Consider the following 22648-nt stretch of genomic DNA (forward strand, 5'->3'; position numbering starts at 1 on the left):
CTTAGACCACTGGGCTCATTCTTTCAGGTCTAAATCTTGATTTGTCTCGAAAGTGTTTATTTTTCAGCTACTATAATCTTAACTTCCTGGATTTTGTTCACCACCTCTCAGATATCACTTTCACTTATCTTTTCTGTATACTTGGATAAATTGCTCTGAATGTGGCTATTAAGCTAGCTAAAGGCACTGTGGTGCTTGCATGACAGGAGGGCTGCATTTTGGATTTTCAGTCAGCCAGTTATTGCGAAATTTTGGACAAGTCTCTTTCCTCTGGGCCTGAATTCCCACCTATGCCAAGTGAAAGGGTTCCAAACTTAAATGTCTCCAGGGGTCAGGCAGGTAATGTGGCATTTCTAAGGAATTAGGAGTGATGGGATTTGTAGGGGGCTGGAAAGAGCAGTCAAAATAAAGGCACTTGAAAGTCTGAAAAATACTGAAACATACAGATTGACCGTGTGTGTCTGTCATATGAAGCCCATAGACAACTTTACCTACAAGGGTCCACTTTACAGGCTGGGTGTGGTGGCTCATACCTGGTAACCCCAGCACTTTGGCAGGCTGAGATGGGTGGATCACCTGAGGTCAGAAGTTCAAGACCAGCCTGGTCAGCCATGGCCAACATGGTGAAACCCCGTCTCTACTAAAAGTACAAGAAATTAGCCAGGTGTGGTGGCAGGCACCGATAATCCCAGCTACTCGGGAGGGTGAGGCAGGGGAATCACTTGAAGCTGGGAGGCAGAGGTTGCAGTGAGCTGAGATTGTGCTATTGCACTACAGCCTGGGTGACAGCAAGACTCCATCTCAAAAATAAAAACGGTCTACTTTACATGTGAATGACATCCCAAGCTAGAGAGACCCCCATTTCACAGCCAGTGACAGCTGCAGGAATATACTATCAGTCCCTGAATACACTCCCTGAACACACCATCGCTCCCTGATGTAAGTGCCATTATACATTACTTTGCCCTGTGCTCTCACCTTGCTGTTGGCATCCTCACTGGTCACTCATCCTGTCCACATGATCTTTTCCTGACCTCAACTCTATGTGCCTAGGTCTTCACTGCAAAACTCATACCCTTCCCTCCAACCCAAGTCTGTCTCCATCTGTCTCTATTCAGTCTCCTACTGAACACCCCATTTTACTTCTAGCTGTCAGGTTTCTTCCTCTGCCCCTACACATCCCACTGATCAAGAGGCAGTATAGTATAAAAATAAGAGCACAGGCTTTGGAGTCAGGTGTGGGTTCAAATTCTGGCTTCACCTCTTTAATTCTTGTGTCATCATGTGGAAGTGATTAGCTTACCTGGCCTCAGTTTCCTCTGAAAGTGATTAGCTTCCTCTGGCCTCAGTTTCCACCACCGGGCCAGGTGCGGTGGCTCACATCTGTAATCCCAGCACTTTGGGAGACCAAGGCAGGCAGGTAACCTGAGGTCAGGAGTTCAAGACCAGCCTGGCCAATATGGTGAAACCCTGGCTCTACTAAAAATACAAAAATTAGCCAGGTGTGGTGGCGCGCCCCTGTAGTCCCAGCTACTTGGGAGGCTGAGGCAGGAAAATTGCTTGAACCCAGGAGGTGGAGGTTACAGTGAGCTGAGATCGTGCCGTTTCGCTCCAGCCTGGGTGACAGAGCAAGACTCCATCTAAGAAAAAAAAAATGTCCTCTTGTGAAAATTAGGACAATAATGCCCATCTCATAGGATCATTTGAATAATTAAGATAATGTATATAGCAATACAGGGCAAGCCCAGTGCTTGGCACACAGCTGGTATCCTCCATGTTCTCCCTCAGGAGATTTCTCTGTGACCCAGGTCCTTCAGAAGTTGCTTGCAGGCCTCTAGGCCAGGCCTCTTATCAAATACCACTCTCCACCCATGCCCATTCCTCTCTCTGTGCTACATATCCATGCAACCCCCAGTTTCCATCACCTCTGCTTCCCAAACCCTCTTTCATCAATAACTACTCATGAATGCTCGTATCAAATGATGTGGAATTCACAGCCTAGTTGGAGAGCCAGGCACTGAATAAGTAACAAGTATGGTATAAGTTTTATTTTGTTTTTGAGACAGAGTTTTGCTTTGCCGCCAGGCACCAGGCTGGAGTTCAGTGGTGCGACCTTGGCTCATTGCAACCTCCGCCTCCCGGTTTCAAGCAATTCTCCTGCCTCAGCCTCCCTAGTAGCTGGGACTACAGGTGCACACCACCATGCCCAGCTAATTTTTTTTTTTTAAGATGCCATTTAGCAAACACCCAGTTCTTTGTATACTTTTTGAAGCTCTTTTTTTTTTTTTTCTTTTTTTTTTTTGTGGCGGAGTTTTTGCTCTTGTTACCCAGGCTGGAGTGCAATGGTGCGATCTCGGCTCACCACAACCTCCGACTCCTGGGTTCAGGCAATTCTCCTGCCTCAGCCTCCTGAGTAGCTGGGATTACAGGCATGCACCACCATGCCCAGCTAATTTTTTGTATTTTTAGTAGAGACGGGGTTTCACCATGTTGACGAGGATGGTCTCGATCTCTTGACTTCGTGATCCACCCGCCTCGGCCTCTCAAAGTGTTGGGATTACAGGCGTGAGCCACCGCGCTCGGCAATTTTTGTATTTTTAGTAGAGATGGGGTTTCACCATGTTGGCCAGGATGGTCTTGATCTCTTGACCTCGTGATCTGCCCACCTCAGCCTCCCAAAGTGCTGGGATTACAGGTGTGAGCCACTGCAACTGGCCGGTATAAATTTCATAGGATACAAAACCATACATGTGACCTGGATTTGACCCAGAAACCTGAGACTGAGTCATCCATTCCTATGTCTGCCTGTGTCCTCCCCCACCCTCTATTTTCTGAAGTTTCATCTCACCTTCAGTTTTTTGGTTGTTGTTTTTTTTTTGTTTTGTTTTGTTTTTGTTTTTGTTTTTTTTTTTTTTTTTTTGAGACAAGGTCTTGCTCTTTGCCTAGGCTGGAGTGCAGTAGTACAATCATGGCTCATTGCAGGCTCAGCCTCCTGGGCTCAAGCAATCCCCCATCCTCATCCTCCTGAGTAGCTGGAACCACAGGCACATGCAACCACACCTGGCTATTTTTTTGTAGAGATGGGGTCTCACTATGTTGCTCAGGCTGGTCTCAAACCCCTGGGCTCAAGCGATCCTCTGCCTCAGCATGAGCCAAATAGTTGGCTGCACCTTTTTTGTTTTTCTTTTTTTAGGTGGAGTCTCCCTCTTTCACCTAGGCTGGAGTGCAGTGGTGCAATCTCAGCTCACTGCAACCTCCGCCCTCCCAGTTCAAGTGATTCTCTTGCCTCATCCTCCCAAATAGCTGGGTCTACAGGTGCCTGCCATCACACTCGGCTATTTTTTTTTTTTTTTTTAAGACAGAGTCTCATTCTGTCACCCAGGCTGGAGTGTAGTGGCACAATCTCAGCTCACTGCAACTTCTGCCTCCCAAGTTCAAGCGATTCTCCTGCCTCAGCCTCCGGAGGAGCTAGGACTACAAGCACCGGCCACCACGCCAAGCAAATTTTTATATTTTTAGTAGAGATGAGGTTTTACCATATTGGCCAGTCTGGTTTCTGCCCACCTCAGCCTCCCAAAGTGCTGGGATTATAGGTGTGAGCCACCACGCCCGGCCTGCACCTTCATTTTTTAAATCCTCCCCCATATACTGCCAGGCAGTATAGCCTGGCATTAGGAGAACAGACTTTAACACTGGACAGATCTGGGTTTCAGTGCTGGCTCTGTCACTTACTGACTGCGTGGTCTTGTGCAAGTTATTTTAATTTTCTGGGTTACAGTTCCTTATGCTGTATGTAAAAAGGGAAACAATGCCTAATTCACTGGGTTGCTGTAGGGATTAAATAAAGCACTTAGCAGTAAGTAGCACAAAATGTCCAATAAATGGTAACCCATAATTATGATTTATTGCTCCTATGATAGATTTTTTCCTTATTTCCTTTCCATTACCTGGCCTCCCCTTACCTCAGGCAGATTCCTTCACCAACCCCTTCTATTTTTCTATTCTTCTTTCCTCTGTTCATTTGAACCCACTGAAGGCCCCATCCCCTCTGCCTTGATCCCTGACCTTGGCCTCTTCCCCCAGGGCTTGTCAGTGCCAGGCTGGCTCTAGTATTGGCAGGTCGGCCCCCTACAGAGCCCATCTCCTCTGATCCTGTCTATTCTGTCTGCTCTCATAACATCACCCCATCATCCCCATTCGGCCCCTCTTCCCTCTGTGGCTAATGCTATATACAGCTCCTCTGGCTCAGAGGGGCTCAGTCCTGTTTGAAATGGCTGCATAGTAGATATTTCCAGGACAGCTAAACGGCTTTCATCAAAGGCCATCTGATGTTTCTACCTAAGTATGCCATACAAAATCTCCTTCCAAGACAGCTGCTCCTCTCCTGCATCCATATTCCCAGTCTGCCTCTCTGTTCTTCTACTGCCCAAACACTAAAGTCCTTTTCATTCCTGCTAGTGTCTTTCCCAGCCTCTCTTCCTCCAGCTTCTGGTTCTTGAGTGTGGGTACGTTTCTCAGAGACGGGAACTAGAACTTGGGGGGTTCAGGATAAGAAGGGAAAACAAGAAAGTACAAATTACACACACATCCCCTTTAGGAGCCAAAAAACAAAAAAAAAAACGTAAGACAACACCCCAGTTGCCCACCTTGGGGCCTGTATGTGCCCATTTGTTAGTCTTCCCCTGAAAGGCAAGAGCTATACCACAGAAATTGACTGGGGCTTGGGACGAGCTATCGATCTACATCAAGGACACTGTGTAGTTGCTATATGCTGGGGGTTGGGGTGGGTATCTGGAATGGGAACAAGGACACATGGAACAGGCCTGGGGCTGAAGCAGAGTGTCCTTCTCCCACCCCCACACTTCCACTCAAGCCCCCCAGCCCCCAATGCAGCTATAACTTGGGCTCTTTTCTGCCACAGTGGAGAGAAGCATCTGCCTGCCACATGACATTCAACAGATCTGATTCTCTCCAAAAGAGAAGTCCCGCATGGAGAGAAGTCCCACATATGGGAATCTGGCTGGATTCCTGTGAGGGAAGACCCTTGAAGAAGCCAGCCTGGAGTTCTGGTAAAAAGCCCCAGAAGAGGAGAGGAGTCCTGTGGACTACAGACTGCTTCCTGGCAGAAGGAGTTTCCTCTCTTACCCTTAATCTAAAGCCTTAGTTTCAATTCTGCCAAGCAAAGTGGGGGACTGTAAGTCTTCTCTTCTGGAATCCACAATGGAACCTGCCAGGGAGACAAGTTATCCTTCTGCTCTGGACATCCAAGGGTCACTTTAAGGAGGATCTCTGGAGGACATGGGGAGAAGGTGAGAAGGGTTAAGCTGGCAGACAAGGGAAGGCAAGCATCTGTAGCACTTAAAAGCAGGACAGTGCCTCCTGAACAGACCTCAGCAGCCTTGTGGGGGTGATCTGGAAAGGTTAGGAGTCTGTTGGAAAGGTAAAGCAGGATGTACAAGCCCTCTGCCCCCACCCCGGAAAGCCTCAGGGCAGCTGGAATGTGGTTGAAGACAGCAGGTGGCAATTTTGATGAGGAGCTGCTGACATGGCTGATCCTCTGGGCACTAGGGCCGTGATATCAGGGCGAGAAGCTCCGTGTGGGAGCTCTAGGGAATGATAGGTGCCCGGATGGGAAGCCCTGCCAGGTATTCTTCCTGGTTTAGGCCAACGTGATCCAGCAAGGGCCAGGCGCTGATAGAGGAGGAGCTGAGGCAGGGATGACACGTAGGATGATAAGCAAGAGCTGGCTGTCTCAGGAGGTGAAGAGCAGGGGCCAGTACCCTTTTTCAAGGAGATGGCTCTCCATCTAGACATGATTGGTGCCTACTCTGCTCTTTCTTTGTAATTGGGAGGAAAGCAGATGACCCCCAAAGCTCTCCTGCCTGCTTCTGTGTGATATGTTTGATATTGGGTTGTTTAATTAGGAACCAACTAAATGTCAAACATATTCTTACAGCAGCAGGTGATTCAGCACCACCCTCTTTCATAATTCAACCTCTGAGGCTCCTGTCTCTTTTACTGAACCTCTTCTCTCGAGGACCCCACGAAAGCCCAGGAGGGGTAACCTACATGGATTTCAGTCTTAACCTAAGAGGGCTGGTGTGGGAGTGGGAGAGAGTGGAATTTGAGGATCAAATCTTTCTATATCTTGTCCCCTTATACTACAAGGGACGTATCTCTTTTATTTATCATTTCTTATTATTGTATTTTTCTCCTCCTTATTAACTTACCCACCCCTAAAGGAAACGAAGTCTCCTTTCCCTGGAGACTAACCATCTCTGGCTAGTCTCCAGTGTAAAGAGACTTGATTTCTCCTCTCTCCATTGAGAGTCAGCTGATGGTCTATCTGCCTAGCTGCCTGTAGTGACTGGAAGCTCTCAACAGTGGACTCCAGCTCTGCTCTACCCACTGGCCTGGTGGGCATCTCGGTTCCCCAACTGCCGGGGTTTAGCATTAACACTCACTATCCTTGACATAAATGACTAACTAGAGCCATTTATATTCATCCAATATATCTGGTCACCTTGAAAACTGCCCACCTCTCCTCTGGCATATTTTCAGGTGTATGGTGCCAGTGGACTGGTATCTTTTGCCACCTGTTAGTAACAAGGCTCCCAGTGGAAGAACAAACATGGTCTGGAACTAAACTCGGAAGAATAGAGCTGATAATGATAATTATGGTGATGTGGTGGGCAGCAGCACTGGGGAGAATTAAGAAGGGAAAAAAAGGGAAGAAGAGGAGAGAGCCACACAGACCAGGTCTGTGTGGGTACAAAAGTTCTATTTTAAGATTACTATCGGAAAACAGACGGCATGATCCTGTCTGGATTGTTCTGACCCTCCTGTTTCTCTCCCCCCCACCCCCACTTGAAGCTCTGGGATAGCCTTCGAGATTCCAACCCTACCCTCTTACTCTACTCTTGTGGCTCTTAGTGGGGAGGACAAATGTCTCCCTGCCAATTAGAGACTCCCAAAATAGCACAGCAATTTGATCTGTGAGAATTGTCAAGGATCATGAGTGACCTCCCCTCTTCCCTGTTGCCCAAGCTCTTTGAATACCAGTAATCAAAAGCTAAAACTCAACTAATGGAGCTTGACCAGCATCCAACACAGTCTGGGGGAAGAGTGAAAGGGGAAGCTGAAAGGCAACCAGGACCCTCTGCATGCAAACTGCCAAGCTAGAATTGCCAAAGTATTCTTCTCTATTTCAATGTTCTTCCCTCCCCTCTTCCTGCTCTTTTAAAACATCCATCGGGCTGCCCAGAATGAGTGGAAAGTTTCAGGGTCAGGGAGAACCTCTTCCCTCCCCCACTTTCCATTGTCTAAAATCAGCCTCAGCTGTTCCTAGATATTTCTCTGCTGGTGATGTCAGTCCATCAAAGCATCTCACCCTGTGTTCCCCCAGGAGAACAATGATGGGGTGGAGGGAGCTTTTAGAAAGGCCATATTAGGAACAAAAGGTGGAGCTATAAGCACAGATAAAGACTCAAGTCTGGGACCTCCTGGTCACGCAGGCAGCAGCCCCTTCTTTCTTGCCCCAGTCTCCAGTTTTCCAGTGTTCACAGGTGAGCCTACCAACAGCCACTGCTCATGATGGAGGCCATCAAGAAAAAGATGCAGATGCTGAAGTTGGACAAGGAGAATGCTCTGGATCGGGCAGAGCAAGCTGAAGCTGAGCAGAAGCAGGCAGAAGAAAGAAGTAAACAGGTAGGCACTAGCATTAGTCTTATCTGCTAGTGAACAAGACTGTGAGATGGAACAGAGTTTTCATGGGAAAGACAGTGACTACTGGTATCAGCTCGTTTTTGGGGTGGGATGGACTCCCCAGCCTCAAGAGGACATGTAATGTATCTAAGACTGCCTTTGTGACCTTGGGAAAGTCAGTGGCCTCCTCTGAGCCACAGTTTGTCTGTTGAATTTAAGTAGAAATGAACCATCTTCTGGAAGAACCCTTGACTTCTAGAGGAAAAGGTAAGAGTTCTAGAGGGAAAGAGCATCTCTTTTCATTCAGTATCACGGGCATCTACACCTTTAGACATTTACTCTCCAAGGGTCTTGGATGAAAACCCAGGATGGCTTAGTCATCTTAGCTTCAGAGATTACAAAGTCATAAACCAAGCTACAGCATAACTCCTGAGGCAGTGGGCTGGAAGTGGCTGGGGAGAAGGTGTCTCTGGAGATGGTAACACGGAGGCTACACTCAGGGCTCCAAGAGCCCAGGGTCCAACCCTGCACTGTTGTGTTTGTGTGTTTTTGTGTGTGACTCTCTGGGCTCTTGCAGCTGGAGGATGAGCTGGCAGCCATGCAGAAGAAGCTGAAAGGGACAGAGGATGAGCTGGACAAGTATTCTGAAGCTCTGAAGGATGCCCAGGAGAAGCTGGAGCTGGCAGAGAAGAAGGCTGCTGATGTGAGTATTAGAGAGATGGAGGTTGGGTTTAAGCTACACATATAGATCTTTATATTAATGTATGACAAAATGCCAAACACACTTGTGGTTTCACGGAACCCAGACATATATACCAACATAAATTTTTGCATATAACTACATGCTGGTATATTCTTATAATGGCATATATTTTCTTTCTTTCTTTTTTCTTTTTTTGAGATGGAGTTTCACTCTTGTTACCCAGGCTGGAGTGCAATGGCGTGATCTCGGCTCACCGCAACCTCTGTCTCCTGGGTTCAAGCAATTCTCCTGCCTCAGCCTCCCGAGTAGCTGGGACTACAGGCGTGCGCCACCATGCCCAGCTAATTTTTGTATTTTTAGTAGAGACAGGGTTTCACCACGTTGACCGGGATGGTCTCGATCTCTTGACCTCGTGATCCACCCGTCTCGGCCTCCCAAAGTGTTGGGATTACAGGCGTGAGCCACTGCGCCCGGCCTCTTTTTTTTTTTTTTTTTTTTAAAGACAGGGTTTCACCATGTTGGCCAGGCTGGTCTTAAACTCCTAACCTCAGGTGATCCACCCGCCTTGGTCTCCCAAAGTGCTGAGATTACAGGCGTGAGCCACCACACCCAGCCTATTTTCTTTCTTAAAGACATCTCCGACATGTGAAAAGGTTTTTTTTTTTTTTGAGACGGAGTTTCGCTCTTGTTACCCAGGCTGGAGTGCAAGATCTCGGCTCACCCGCAACCTCCGCCTCCTGGGTTCAGGCAATTCTCCTGCCTCAGCCTCCTGAGTAGCTGGGATTACAGGCACGTGCCACCATGCCCAGCTATTTTTTTGTATTTTTTTTAGTAGAGACAGGGTTTCACCATGTTGACCAGGATGGTCTCGATCTCTCGACCTTGTGATCCACCCGCCTCGGCCTCCCAAAGTGCTGGGATTACAGGCTTGAGCCACCGTGCCCGGCCCTCTGAAAAGGTTTTTTAAAAAAAATATGTAAAAGTCTCATTTTCCTCCTATCACCAGCCCAGGAACTTAATTTTCTTTCCCAGGACCCGAACAAAGAGAGGGGACTCTTAAGTTCAGAATGCTATCAATTATCCTACCTCCTCCCCCATGCCACATTCTTAGCTTTTATGTCCAAGTCTTGGCATGTGGATACGTGTATTAATAGGGAACTTCTCATCTCTCAACTGTCCAACAAAACCAGCTCGGATTTCACAATGGGAAATGGAGGTCACACTGACCCTGGCCCTATAAGGGTTTATTTATCTTGGCCAGTGTGGGCATTTGCCTTTATGCCATGGAGATGCCATAAAAAGTATCACTTATAGGGCAGCAGAGAGATCCCTACAGTGACAGACTATAATAGAAACTAAGAAGGAATCTTACGGGGCAAAGGTATCACCACCAGACTTTACTCTATGACCTTGACTCTATGACTCAGCTTGTCTAGGGCTGAATTTTCCCATTCTAAAATAAAATAAATTCTCTTTTCCATGTCATATTATCCCTACTTTCCTTCATCTTCAACTTTGAAGTCTGCCACAAAGATAAATGAGAGGCTAGATAGAAAAATTTTTTAGAAGAAAAGTACCATAGGAATCTTACCAACAATAAAAAAAAAGTTCCAGTATTGTTGGAAACAAGTTTCTCAGTGAACTGAGTTAATAGGAAAAAAGGAGCACGTAATATTTAAAATCATATTTGGGATGGGCACAAGGGCTCATGACTGTAATCCCAGCACTTTGGGAGGCTGAGGCAAGCAGATCACCCAAGGTCAGGAGCTTGAGACCAGCCTGGCCAACATGGCGAAACCCTGTCTCTAGCAAAAATATAAAAATTAGCCAGGCATGGTAGCAAGCACCTGTAATCCCAGCTACTCTGGAGGCTGAGGCAGGAGAATTGCTTGAACTCTGGAGGTGGAGGTTGCAGTGAGCCAAGATCATGCCACTGCACTCCAGCCTGGGCAACAGAGAGAGAACCCATCTCAATAAATAAATAAATAAATTAATTAATTAAATAAAATCACATTTGGTTTTGGAAAATAGCTAGAAGGACAGACAGAGTGGACCATTTATAAATGCTTTTGGATCCTCATATTTAGTGTTTATGCTATTAGGTTTCAAAAAGAAATCTAACAGCAGAAAACTGTAAAAAACAAAACAAAACAAAAAAAACCCTACCAAATCCACAGGTTACCCCCAGGGCTTTGGGCAAGTGAATGGCCTGTTGGTATTACCTAGCCTAGGTTCCTAGTATATTTGGATGGATCTCTCTGTTTCTAACATATGGGCATGAAGACAGAAGTTTTCACAAACTAGTACAATGTCAGGTTAATAACAGTTTTGTGAGAAGTTGGGTAACACCAATCTGGGTCTGTCCATTGGCTGAAACAACTAGTATGTGGGCTTGAGGAGGTGTTTCCAGGAGCAAGAAAAAGAATAAACAAGTCTAACGTGAGATCATGAGAAGGAGAATGACCTAGAGGCTCTATGTAATATATCAAAATCATTAGGAATATAAAAGGATTTCCTGGGGATGAATTCTGTCTGTCTTAATCTGTTTTACACATGTACAGACACACACACACACACACACACACACACACGCATAGCATACCTCATCTAGGTACGGTCTACTCAATATATTCATTTGAAAGAAGGTTCTTCATATTTATATCCACCAAAAACCACTTAAATATGTAAAGTGAGGGTAAAAAGTACTCACTCAACCCCTCTCCGCTTTGTTAGCTTTCCCAAGTCAGAAAGTACCCTCAGAGATATACATAAGAACGAGAAACAGGAGAGGAAGGTTGTGGCCAGGAGAAGCAAGAAGAAAGATTTCTTCCCTCAAAGCTAGAGTAAGCAGGCCAGGTGCAGTGGTTCAAGCCTATAATCCCAGCACTTTGGGAGTCCGAGGCGGGTGGATCACCAAGTTAAGAGATCGAGACCATCCTGGTCAACATGGTGAAACCCCGTCTCTACTAAAAATACAAAACATTAGCTGGGCATGGTGGCGCATGCCTGTAATCCCAGCTACTCAGGAGGTTGAGGCAGGAGAATTGCCTGAACCCAGGAGGCGGAGGTTGCGGTGAGCCTAGATCGTGCCATTGTACTCCAGCCTGGTTAACAAGAGTGAAACTCCGTCTCAAAAAAAAAAATTAAAAAAAAATAGCTAGAGTAAGTAAACTACCACCTGTGGGTTAAATTTTACAACAGCCTGGTTTTGTAAATAAAGTTTTATCAGAACACAGTCATGCTCATTTATGTACATATTGTCTACTGGCTTTCTTTTCTCTCTGGCCACAAAGACCCTAAAAGTTTGATGACTCCAGCCTCAAAGGGTCAAAGAAGGAAAGTACAGTGTTTATAGGATTGGGAGAGGTGCTGAATGAGGAGCAACAAGGTTTAAAGCACACAGCAAAGGTTAGAGTCATCAGCAGCATAATATATACATCTTTGGAGGGAATATACTGTCCGATACAAAGGAAATTAACAGCTCAGCTTCTGCCCTTGAGGCTAATAAATAAGTAAACAGAGCGTATTATCTTGATGCAAATATAAGCGGTGGAGAGGGAGGAGGGAGTCAATAACTAGGAGTTTACACAGGCAGTTCTGGTTACCTGAGAAGCCTTTCTGAAAAGTGTAGGATTTGCTAGGACTGTTTGAACAAAGAAAGGGCAAGGGTATGGCAAGGTGAGTTCAAACATTTGTTTTTTTCCTCCCTAAGTTTGTGTAAACTTTTTTCCTAAGTTGTGGTAAAATACACATACATAAAACTTACCATTTTAACAATTTTTAAATGTCTAATTCAGTAGCAGTATATTCACATTGTTGTGCAACCGTATCTAAGATCATTTTAATCTGAGATGAAATCAGACACTGTTTAGGGAGAAACAAAGGGAAAGAAGAGTCCATTGTTAAGATATAGAGTCACAACACCGTTTTTTGTTTTTGTTTTTTTTTTTTTTTTTGAGACAGAGTTTCGCTCTTGTTGCCCAGGCTGGAGTGCAATGGCGCGATCTCGGCTCACCGCAACCTCCGCCTCCTGGGTTCAGGCAATTCTCCTGCCTCAGCCTCCTGAGTAGCTGGGATTACAGGCACGCGCCACCATGCCCAGCTAATTTTTTGTATTTTTAGTAGAGACGGGGTTTCACCATGTTGACCAGGATGGTCTCGATCTCTTGACCTTGTGATCCACCCGCCTCGGCCTCCCAAAGTGCTGGGATTACAGGCTTGAGCCACCGCGCCCGGCTTTTTTTTTTTTTTGAGGCGGAGTTTCACTCTTGTTACCCAGGCTGGAGTGCAATGGCGCGATCTCGGCTCACCGCAACCTCCGCCTCCTGGGTTCAGGCAATTCTCCTGCCTCAGCCTCCTGAGTAGCTGGGATTACAGGCACGCGCCACCATGCCCAGCTAATTTTTTGTATTTTTAGTAGAGACGGGGTTTCACCATGTTGACCAGGATGGTCTCGATCTCTTGACCTTGTGATCCACCCGCCTCGGCCTCCCAAAGTGCTGGGATTACAGGTTTGAGCCACCGCGCCCGGCCCATAACACCGTTTTTTTAGGGACAGGTGGTGGGAGGGATGGGGAGAGAAGGGATAAGAATGGGCATATACACCTGTTGATATATTGTATTGCTGGTTACTAGGAAAACAATAGCACTGGGCCCCTTGCTGGCTATCCCTTGTGCCTCTAAAGGCTATCAGGAGTCCGTCCATTTGTTTCCCTGGATCAAGAGATTATCTGTTAAAATCTACCAGTCTCAGGAATGCAGTGGTGCTCTCAACACTTTTGGTTTGTCTAGGATGAGGTCTTCTGCTTCTTTGCTAGGGTACAGGGAGGTACAATAGTGCCCCCTGCTGATCAGCACCCAGATGACAAAGTGTCACTTCTTCCACAGTCTTGATCAGATTTCTCCAAAGCAAGTTAGAAAAATTCTTAGTCCATCAGGGTAGAGTTTTTATTACAAGTCAGAACCCTGATCTTCCTTCCTAATTTCTGGGGAAAAAATCAGTGTGCAGGTTCCTCTATTAAGAAAATTATTGTCTATTCAAGGTCTTTCTTCTAAATAGTCTCATTGCTCGGTATTTCCAAAAAGGGACAGGAAGATAGAGGTTCTGGAGGGAGCATTCTCAGAACTAGACATTGAGGGCAGCAACTGCCTTGTCCACAGTTCCTTTCAGGTGTTAGAACTTTTCATTGTAAGTCTTGTTCCATGTCCTAATTTTTTTTTTTTTTTTTGAGACGGAGTTTCGCTCTTGTTACCCAGGCTGGAGTGCAATGGCGCGATCTCGGCTCACCGCAACCTCCGCCTCCTGGGTTCAAGCAATTGTCCTGCCTCAGCCTCCTGAGTAGCTGGGATTACAGGCACGTGCCACCATGCCCAGCTAATTTTTTTTTTTTTTTTTGTATTTTTTTTTTTTTTGAGACGGAGTTTCGCTCTTGTTACCCAGGCTGGAGTGCAATGGCTCGATCTCGGCTCACCGCAACCTCTGCCTCCTGGGTTCAGGCAATTCTCCTGCCTCAGCCTCCCGAGTAGCTGGGATTACAGGCACGCGCCACCATGCCCAGCTAATTTTTTGTATTTTTAGTAGAGACGGGGTTTCACCATGTTGACCAGGATGGTCTCGATCTCTCGACCTCGTGATCCACCCGCCTCGGCCTCCCAAAGTGCTGGGATTACAGGCTTGAGCCACCGCGCCCGGCTCGGCTACTTTTTTAATTGTTTGGAGAGACAAGGTCTCACTATATTGCCCAGGGTGGTCTCAAACTCTGGGCTGCGGTGATCTTCTCACCTTGGTCTCCCAGACTTCTGGGATTACAGGCATCAGTCGCCGTGCCCAGCTGACAGTGGTCTGTAATAGAAGATTTCTTCCTCATAAAATGGGGGCATATCTTTCTTATCTACAAACGGAATTGTAAGTAATGATTGATTAATTTATTTATTTTTAGAGATGAGGTCTTGCTATATTGCCCAGGCTGGTTTTGAACTCCTGGGCTCAAGCCATCTTCCCACCTCAGCCTCCCAGAGTGCTAGGCTTACAGACATGAGCTACCATGCCCAACTGGTGATTAAATTACCAAGTCCTGAATCATTCCAAGGTTTGGAGGGGCTGGAAGGTTGGCTAATTTGGTGCATAGTGACTCTCAAAAGTAACAGGGAGCCGAACGGGGTGGTCCCAGCTACTCTTGAGGCTGAGGTAGGAGGCTCACTTGAGCCCAGGAGTTCGAAGCTGTAGTGAGCTATGATCTCGCCACTGGCTGCACTCCCAACAATAGAGCGAGATCTTGTCTCTTTAAAAAAAAAAAAAAAAAAAAAAAAGCTTGGGCGCCGTGGCTTAGACCTGTAATCCCAGCAATTTGGGAGGCCTAGGCAGGCAGATCACCTGAGCTCGGGAGCTGGAGACCAGCCTGACCAACATAGAGAAACATGGAGAAACCCCGTCTCTGCTAAAAATACAAAATGCCGGTCGTTGTGGCGCGTGCCTGTAATCCCAGCTACTTGGAAGGCTGAAGCAGGAGAATCGTTTGAACCCGGGAAGTGGAGCTTGCGGTGAACAGAGATCGCGCCATTGCGCTCCAGCCTGGGCAACAAGAGCAAAACTCCGTCTCAAAAAAAAAAAAAAAAAAAAGTAACAGGGGAAAAGTCTGTTGTTCTAAATACAGCACTTAAGTTCATTCCATGCCAAACAGAATGAGGATTTGTGCCAACGTGCCCATCTCTTCCACCCCGCCAGTTCCATTCATTGACTTCCAGGAGATGGGAGAGAGAACCTACCTACCTGAGCCGACTTTGAAAGGGGGCTGAGTGGGGCTTTTTGAACACGAGGCCCAGAATGTCTTTCAGGCTTTCCTTAGAGCTTGGTTTTGGAGTCAGTCGTGGGGTGAGTGGAAGCAGGGGCTTGTAGGATGCTTATATTGTGGGGCAAATACAGTGAGCGGTGATGGGTATCGGTTTTGGGCGATGAGGGGTCAATTGCGGGAGTGTAAGGTCAGCACACAACCTGCAAAGGGGCCGACCATGGTGGGCAGTGAGCCTAGCAGGAGCAGTTAGACCACGAAGCGCCGCCCAGTTACCATGGTAACCCTCCCTTGTCCCAACCCCGCCCCACTTTACTGGCCCAAGGTAAGGCCTCGGGCATCTGGGAGGCTCCGCCCTCGCCCCGCTCCCTGCCGCGGTTCTCCCTCCAGTGGCCTGCCTTCCCGCCCGCCTGGCGGTGGGAGGGCGCGGCAGAAGAACGTCACATCCGGGCGGGTGGGTGAGTTCCGGTATTTCAGGGCGGAGCAGGCGGAAGTAGGGGTGAGAGTAGGCTGCATAGCCGCGCGGAGGAGGCAGGAGCCGGAGCGCGAGCAGTAGCTGGGTGGGCACCATGGCTGGGATCACCACCATCGAGGCGGTGAAGCGCAAGATCCAGGTTCTGCAGCAGCAGGCAGATGATGCAGAGGAGCGAGCTGAGCGCCTCCAGCGAGAAGTTGAGGGAGAAAGGCGGGCCCGGGAACAGGTACGGAGATGGCGAGACGCATGAGGGAGGGGCAGGCGCCGGAGTAGTGGGCAAGAGGAATAAGGTCCCTTTTGCCGTGGAGCACGGTCCTCTGAAGGCCAGCGGGCTCGGAGATGAAGTTGGGAGCATGGAGGATGGGTGGGGCTCAGCTCCGGTAGGGCAGCAAGTGGGCGAGGGGGAAATTGAGTGCTCGGGCGAGCAGGCTTGACCTTTGAAGGAACTGAACCTCACAGGGTTTGGGCTTTGGGGTGTGGCGTGTGGCTCTCTTCTTTTTTCCCCAGCTCATTCATTCAGTTCTTCTGTTCCGGGCGCGGCCGGGGGAGGGGCTCAGCGGTTTCTCCCTCCCCCACTTCCCTATGGGAGGGTGGGAGAACTTTGCTTTTGCTTGAGGTTTCCTGCCCAAGGGGTTAGAGTGGGTGGGTGCTTCTCTGTTCTGGGTGGGGCAGTATTGAACCTTCTATGAAAGCGTGAGAGTTGTGGGGTGGGAACCGCCCGAGAGACCCCGGCCGGCCTGCTGGCAGCTTTTCCGCTCCCTCCTCCTGCTCAGGAAATGAGGCAGCAGTTGGCTGAGAGGAAGCGCGGTGCCCTCCCTCCCTGGAGGAGCTCGAGGCCACAGGACCGCCTCTCATCCTCTGGCCAGGGGCCCTTTCCTCTTACGGGGTGCTCTTGCAGCCACTACACCCACTCTCTGAATCAACGTGAAACGGCAGGGTAGGGGATAGTACTTATCCCAACGTTAGTGCAAACGTAGGAGCCAATCAAACTTGCCTGGCCCTACCCACAATGACCTGGAAGGCAGGAACTTCTGCCAGATTCAGACATTTATTGCTGAAGTGTGATCAGTGCAAGCCGAACTGGTTAAGAACATTTCTTCCAAGCAGAACTGATAAGGGAGTTTATGGCAGAGAATCAGATGGCGTGCCAGTCTCAAGGTTTCTGATTTACTTGGGCAATTTGATAGAAACAGAATAATGAATTCCAGGTGACTCAAGTGGAATATTTGTTCATCTGAAAGTGGGAACATTAAATGTTAGTGGAATGAATGGTGATTCTAGTGATTTCTTTTTCATTTTTTTTTTTCTTTTTGAGACAGAGTCTCACTCTGTTGCCCAGGCTGAAGTGCAATGGCACGATTTCGGCTCACTGCAACCACCACTTCCCCGCTTCAAGCGATTCTGTCTCAGCCTCCTGAGTAGGTGGGATTACAGGCGCCCGCCATCAGGCCTGGCTAATTTTTTGTATTTTTAGTAGGGCCGGGGTTTCACCATGTTGGCCAGGCTGGTCTTGAACTCCTGACCTCAGGTGATCCACCCACCTCGGCTTCCCAAAGTGCTGGGAGGATTACAGGCGTGATCCACTGTGCACAGTCTAGTCTAGTAGTTTCTTGAAACGACTTTCTGTTTAGAAGTGGTTGATTAGTAAGCCATAAGGTTTAGGGTGAAGTCTAGTAGTTGGAGCTGATATGAATTGAGGCTTTGATTTTGGAGACTTTTGTGGGTTTTTTTTTTGTTTGTTTGTTTTTTTGAGATGGAGTCTCACTTTGTCGCCCAGGCTGGACTGGAGTGCAGTGGCACAGTCTCAGCTCACTGCAACCTCTGCCTCCCGGATTGAAGATCCTCTGCCTCAGCCTCCCAAGAAGCTGGGACTACAGGCACCCGCCACCATTCCTGGCTAATTTTTTTAAATTTTATTTTTAGTAGAGACGGGGTGTCACCATATTTGTCAGGCTGGTCTTGAACTTCTGATCTTGTGATCTGCCTGCCTCAGCCTCCCAAAGTGCTGAGATTACAGGTGTGAGCCACTGTGCCCAGCTTTGGAGGCTCTTGAGAGTAAAGTAACTTACTTGCTAAACTTTAAGGTCCAGTGAAAAAACTCTTGTGGTTTATTCATTCTTGCTCTTGGTAAGTTTTGTTTTTGGTTTTCTTTTTGGCTGCTCCTCTGGGAAATAACTGAGAATGTTTTTGGGAGGAAGAGGGCTAGATTCAGAAAAGGATAGAAATTGGAGGACAGCTGGCCCTCCAGGTTAAAGACTTAAAGATTGTTAGAATACTCACTTATTTTTATAACTGGGCATGGAGATACTGGGATGGAAGCATGTTGTCTTCCTCCGTCACCTTTTACTAGGTAGATTTTTCGTCTGCTCAGTTTGCCAGCAGCTTCTCATTATCTATTCAAGTGAGATGGACTGGCTGGTTGACTATGACTAGTGACACTTTCTCATCTCCTCTGTTCTGGAGACCAGATAGCTTTAAAGGGGAAGACAGAGGCCAGCCAGAGGAACTGACCATGTGTTGAGCTGCAGAGTCATAGGCTCAACAGTTAAATATGGACATCCTAGGAGTAGTTCTAAGGTGGGTGATTGCTGCCCCCTCATCATACCTCTTTTTTTTTTTTGAGCTAGGGACCCACTCTGTCGTCCAGCCTGGAGTGCAGTTGCATGATCTCTGTTCACTGTAACCGCCACCTCCCAGGCTCAAGTGATTCTCCTGCCTCAGCTTCCCGAGTAGCTGGGATTACAGGTGCCCACCACCACACCCAGCTATTTTTTTCTTTTTTTCATTTTTAGTGGAGACGGGGTTTCACCATGTTGGCCAGGCTGGTTTCGAACGCCTGACCTCAAGTGATCTGCTCACCTCAGCCTCCCAAAGTGCTGAGATTACAGGCATGAGCTACTGTGCCCTGCCTAGGGTGATGTTTTTAAAACTACTCTCACTCAGAGCCTGCCAAATTTGCTTCTTGAGCTGAGGTCTAGTGAGGAAGTCCTCAGAATGGGGAAGTAGGGTGATAGTTAAATATTGATGAAACCATTATCTTCCACTCCCTGGCCTGAAGAAGCTTAATCTTTTGACTTTCTGCTCTAGAGAACTTTGAACCCCTACTGAGGAGGAGACACCTGTTGGAAGGGGGGTGGGGTGCTTGGGCTACCTGTTACCATCTTAAGGCATTCTGGAATGTGGGTTCTGCAGGCTCCTCCCTCCTCTGGAGCTGGAAACTGCACTCTCTGATGGTATCAAATGCTGTTAGTGGGACTGTCACTTAATTATTTTCCTGGTTACTTTGTGTGAACATCCAAGCCACCTTTGTTGGGAAGCTAGATGAGTCCAAAACTGAGACATTGGTGTTCTAGGATCGGGCTTTCCTTTCTGCTCTTGGCCTGGAAATTGGTCTTTTATAATGTAGCACTTTGTCAAATTCACTTTCAGTTCTGCATTTCCTTTGTACTTCTGTCTAAATGGAAACAGATGGCAACATCAAATTTAAATGCAGTCTTTCTCCTTATCTGTTTTTTTCTTTTGTTGTAGTGGTGGTAAAAATATACATAACATAAAATTTATCATTGTAACCATTTATAAATACATTTCACCTTATCTGTTTTTAATACCTCTCTCCTAATTGTCTCTGATATTTTTCTCTTTTTAAATTTTTTTCTAGTCTAACAAGCTTAACAGGCTGGGTTGGGTGGCTCACGCCTGTAATCCCAGCACTTTGGGAGGCCAAGGTGGGTGGATCACATGAGGCCAGGAGTCTGAGACCAGCTTGGCCAACATGGTGAAACCCTGTCTCTACTAAAAATACAAAAAATTGGCTGAGCATGGTGGTGCATGCATGTAACCTCAGCTACTTGGGAAGCTGAGGCACGAGAATTGCTTCAACCCTGGAGGCGGAGGTTGCAGTGAGCTGGGATCAGATCATGCCACTGCACTCCAGCCTGGGCAGCAGAGTGAGACTCTGTCTCAGAAAAAATAAATAAGTAAAAATAAATAAATAATAGGGAGTGGGCTTTGAACAGCAATTTTGATTCTGGCCTTAATCCTGATCCTAGTTCTGGAGAGGTTAAAGTATTTGATTATTATGTGGTTCTCCTCTATTCTTGGGTCTGGTGGACGAAGCAACAGGCTTTACCACCTTTCTTTAGTTGTTTTGCTTTTCTGCTGCTTACCTTTCTCTTTCCCCCATACTAGAACGAACACACACACACACACACACACACACACACACACACACACACACGAGGAGAGGCAAACAGCCCTTTACCCCTGCTTAGGCTCCGCCTTTGTTTACTCTGGGGCAGATAGGTCCACTCCCTTCCAACTTGCCTCCCCTTTGGTGAAGTTTAAATTCCCCAAGGACACATTATCTCCCTGGGTAGATGCAATTGTGAGCACACTGAACTCAAGTAGTCCTTTACTCACAGGGCTCAAGCCTATCTTTCTAATACTCTTTCATTTGAATTTTCTCTGTGGCTTTTATCTAAAAAGAGAAACCCCAGTGTGGCAGAGCACCAGATTTAGGCTAATTCCCTTCTGTCCTTGGCCCTGTTCTGCCTATGAGCACCATCACACTGTCAATTTCTTGCCTGGAGGGGTTGACATATATGGGAAATCTCTTTGCTGTCCTAGGAGGATAGCCGAAGCTGTTGTCAGCCATCTTCTAATGTGACTGAATTGCTGCTGCATTCTACTCCTCTCCCCACCCCCCACCCAGGATCTTTGCTTCCTGGGCAGTGGAGATTCCTATTATTACCTGAAGGGGAGGACCACAGGTTACTGTATATCCTCGCAGCTGGGCAGAGATAAATCAGCTGAAACACCAAACCCACATCTGGATTGGCATCCTAGGCTAAGACCTAGGATGATTAGGAAAGTGCAGTGCTCAACGTTTCCCGGGGCCACAGGTAGCCTGGTTTGCAAAAAGTAGGCCTGTTCAATCTCTTGATATTCCTTGGTATTATTTGACCTGAAAGGGACAGGCATTGTGCATAGACTCTGGCTTGAGGGAAAGGTCAGCTTGTCTTCCTGGTTCCTTTAAACAAAGTATCCGATCTTGATTCTGCAGGCTTTTGTTTAATTGTAAAGAGAACTGATCCTCTGGGCCAGGAGAAAAGAGACAGGCAAGGTCCTATTCTCTCCCATCCCACCCCCAGGGGGTCTCTGAAGCTTTTGCTAGAATTCCTATCTTGGGTTCTGCTTTTGCTACAGACTTGTTCATGTGTTCATGCTCTTAGTAGGGCACCAAGATGTGTTTTCTCCCTCTCCCTTTTCAGCCTTGCTAAGAATTCTATTGTATATGCTGATTTGTGGGAGAAACTGCCCGAGCCAGCTTGCTGTCATGGAAACTGTACACCCCCGCCCCATAGCCTGTTATCTTCTACTCCAGTTTGGTGAGCTGAATGATGCCTTACATTTCATGAGCTGCTTCTAAATCTAGTTGCATTTTTCATTTGAGGGGGGTAAGTCATTTTACTGGCAATGTCTCATAGTTCTTGCCTGAGAGCCTCCTGACTTGCTCTTGATCCGTGGCCTTGTTGGGTTTGTGAGGAGAAATGTGTGTTGTCACAGAGGACATCTGTTTCTCTGGAAGAGACAGAAGCAGAGAATACTTGTCTTTGTGGTGTTTTGAATAGTATAGTTAGACACAAATGGTTTCTTAGTAATTTCAGCTTATGTTGATTTCTCGATTTTCTTTTCCTGTAGCCTGATGGCTGGATTGTAGCCCCAGCCCGCTGCTTCCCTTCCCAGTCTCTTCAACCTCTCATATTTGTATGTGTCAATCTTGATTATTAAAAGGAGTCTTTTGGTCTATAGTCTTCCTTGTCGAAGCTAGTGGCCCAGGCTATTTCTATGGCTGCCCCAACTCTTGCCTGCCAGGAAGAAATCAGGGTAATAGAATTCAGGCACAATCTGGGCTATAGAAGAGAGATCATGTTTACCAGGCACTTGGATAAGCATCTGAACTGGGTGGTGTGCGGGGCATATTAAATTCTTAAATATTGTTGCCGTCAGGGTACCTCCCACCAGTAAAGGTAGCAGGGAGACCGTCAGGGAAAGAGGTTTTCCTGCTTTAGAATTCATTCATCCACCTTCAGGCTACCTGCTGCTTTCCTTGTCTTATTCCATTGCTAGGGAAAGTAAACTCATCCAAGCATGGGTTTGCTTGGACTCTAGCCTGTACTTCATTGTGAGATGAAGGGCAGGACGAAGACTGTCCTAAGCTGTATTAGCTAAGGGAATGGCTGGAGGAATAGAAAGGAGACAATTAAGAAATTCAGAGGAATGGTAGTGGGTGTGGTGAAAATGTTCTCTTTATTTTTTTCCTTTTTTGTAATGCTGTCAAAGCAGATAATTTTAGCTAGAAGCAGCTCCTTGTTGCCAACTTTAAAAAGAGGTAGGGGGCTCAAGTTGAAGGGATGATGAGTAGGTATCCCAACAATGTTCCATTCTTTTGCTTTCCAGTCTTGAAGGCTATTCTAAAATACATTCCCTTGGCTAGTTAGTCTTTTGATATATTACGGTAAAGTGATCAGAGAAGTAACAGTTTGAGTTAAACAGCAATTAATAGGTAATCCAGGATTCCCTCTTTAATAAACCCTGCTTATTTATTTTTTTCTGCTTTATGAGACACTTAGAAGGTTACTGAGGACGAGACACACCGCCAAGCCAGAGCTCAGGCAGAAGGAACCCTTCACTGGCTTTCTTTTCTGACTCCAGTATGTTTAGGAATTTGAACCGAGTCCAGGAAGTGGGTGGTACTAACTCATTGGGCTGGGCAAGGAACTGAGTTTTAAAACACTCTTCCTGTGGAACATATGGGAGTTCGTTGATGGGAAAGGGAGGAGATTATATATATATATATATATATAAAGTTATGTCTGCTAGATCTTTTAACAGCTGAGCTAAGACAAGTTCTACCCTGTGAGACTCTGGCATTTTTATGGTAGTCAATCCCGATCTTACTGTTCTTCTTTTCACCAT

General features: G+C 47.0%; 1 protein-coding gene across 15 annotated transcripts in view; it reads left to right on the top strand.

Annotated features, from left to right (window-relative positions):
• Window positions 1-7418: 7418 nt before the first annotated feature.
• TPM3 (tropomyosin 3) overlaps window positions 7419-22648 on the top strand; it is a 34412-nt gene continuing 19182 nt past the window's right edge. For 2 of the 15 annotated variants that reach the window (XM_010329619.3, XM_074389935.1), the window contains exon 1: window positions 15667-15896. In XM_010329619.3, coding sequence (XP_010327921.1) covers window positions 15829-15896 — 68 coding nt within the window. In that variant the 5' untranslated portion in view covers window positions 15667-15828. Of the gene's footprint in view, window positions 7708-8281; window positions 8408-15662; window positions 15897-22648 lie in introns of those variants that run through there. The other 13 variants (XM_074389933.1, XM_074389937.1, XM_010329611.3 and 10 more) reach the window with 13 other exon arrangements.

The sequence above is a fragment of the Saimiri boliviensis genome, chromosome 19 (genome assembly GCF_048565385.1).
Source record: "Saimiri boliviensis isolate mSaiBol1 chromosome 19, mSaiBol1.pri, whole genome shotgun sequence".
Lineage (NCBI taxonomy): Eukaryota > Metazoa > Chordata > Mammalia > Primates > Cebidae > Saimiri > Saimiri boliviensis.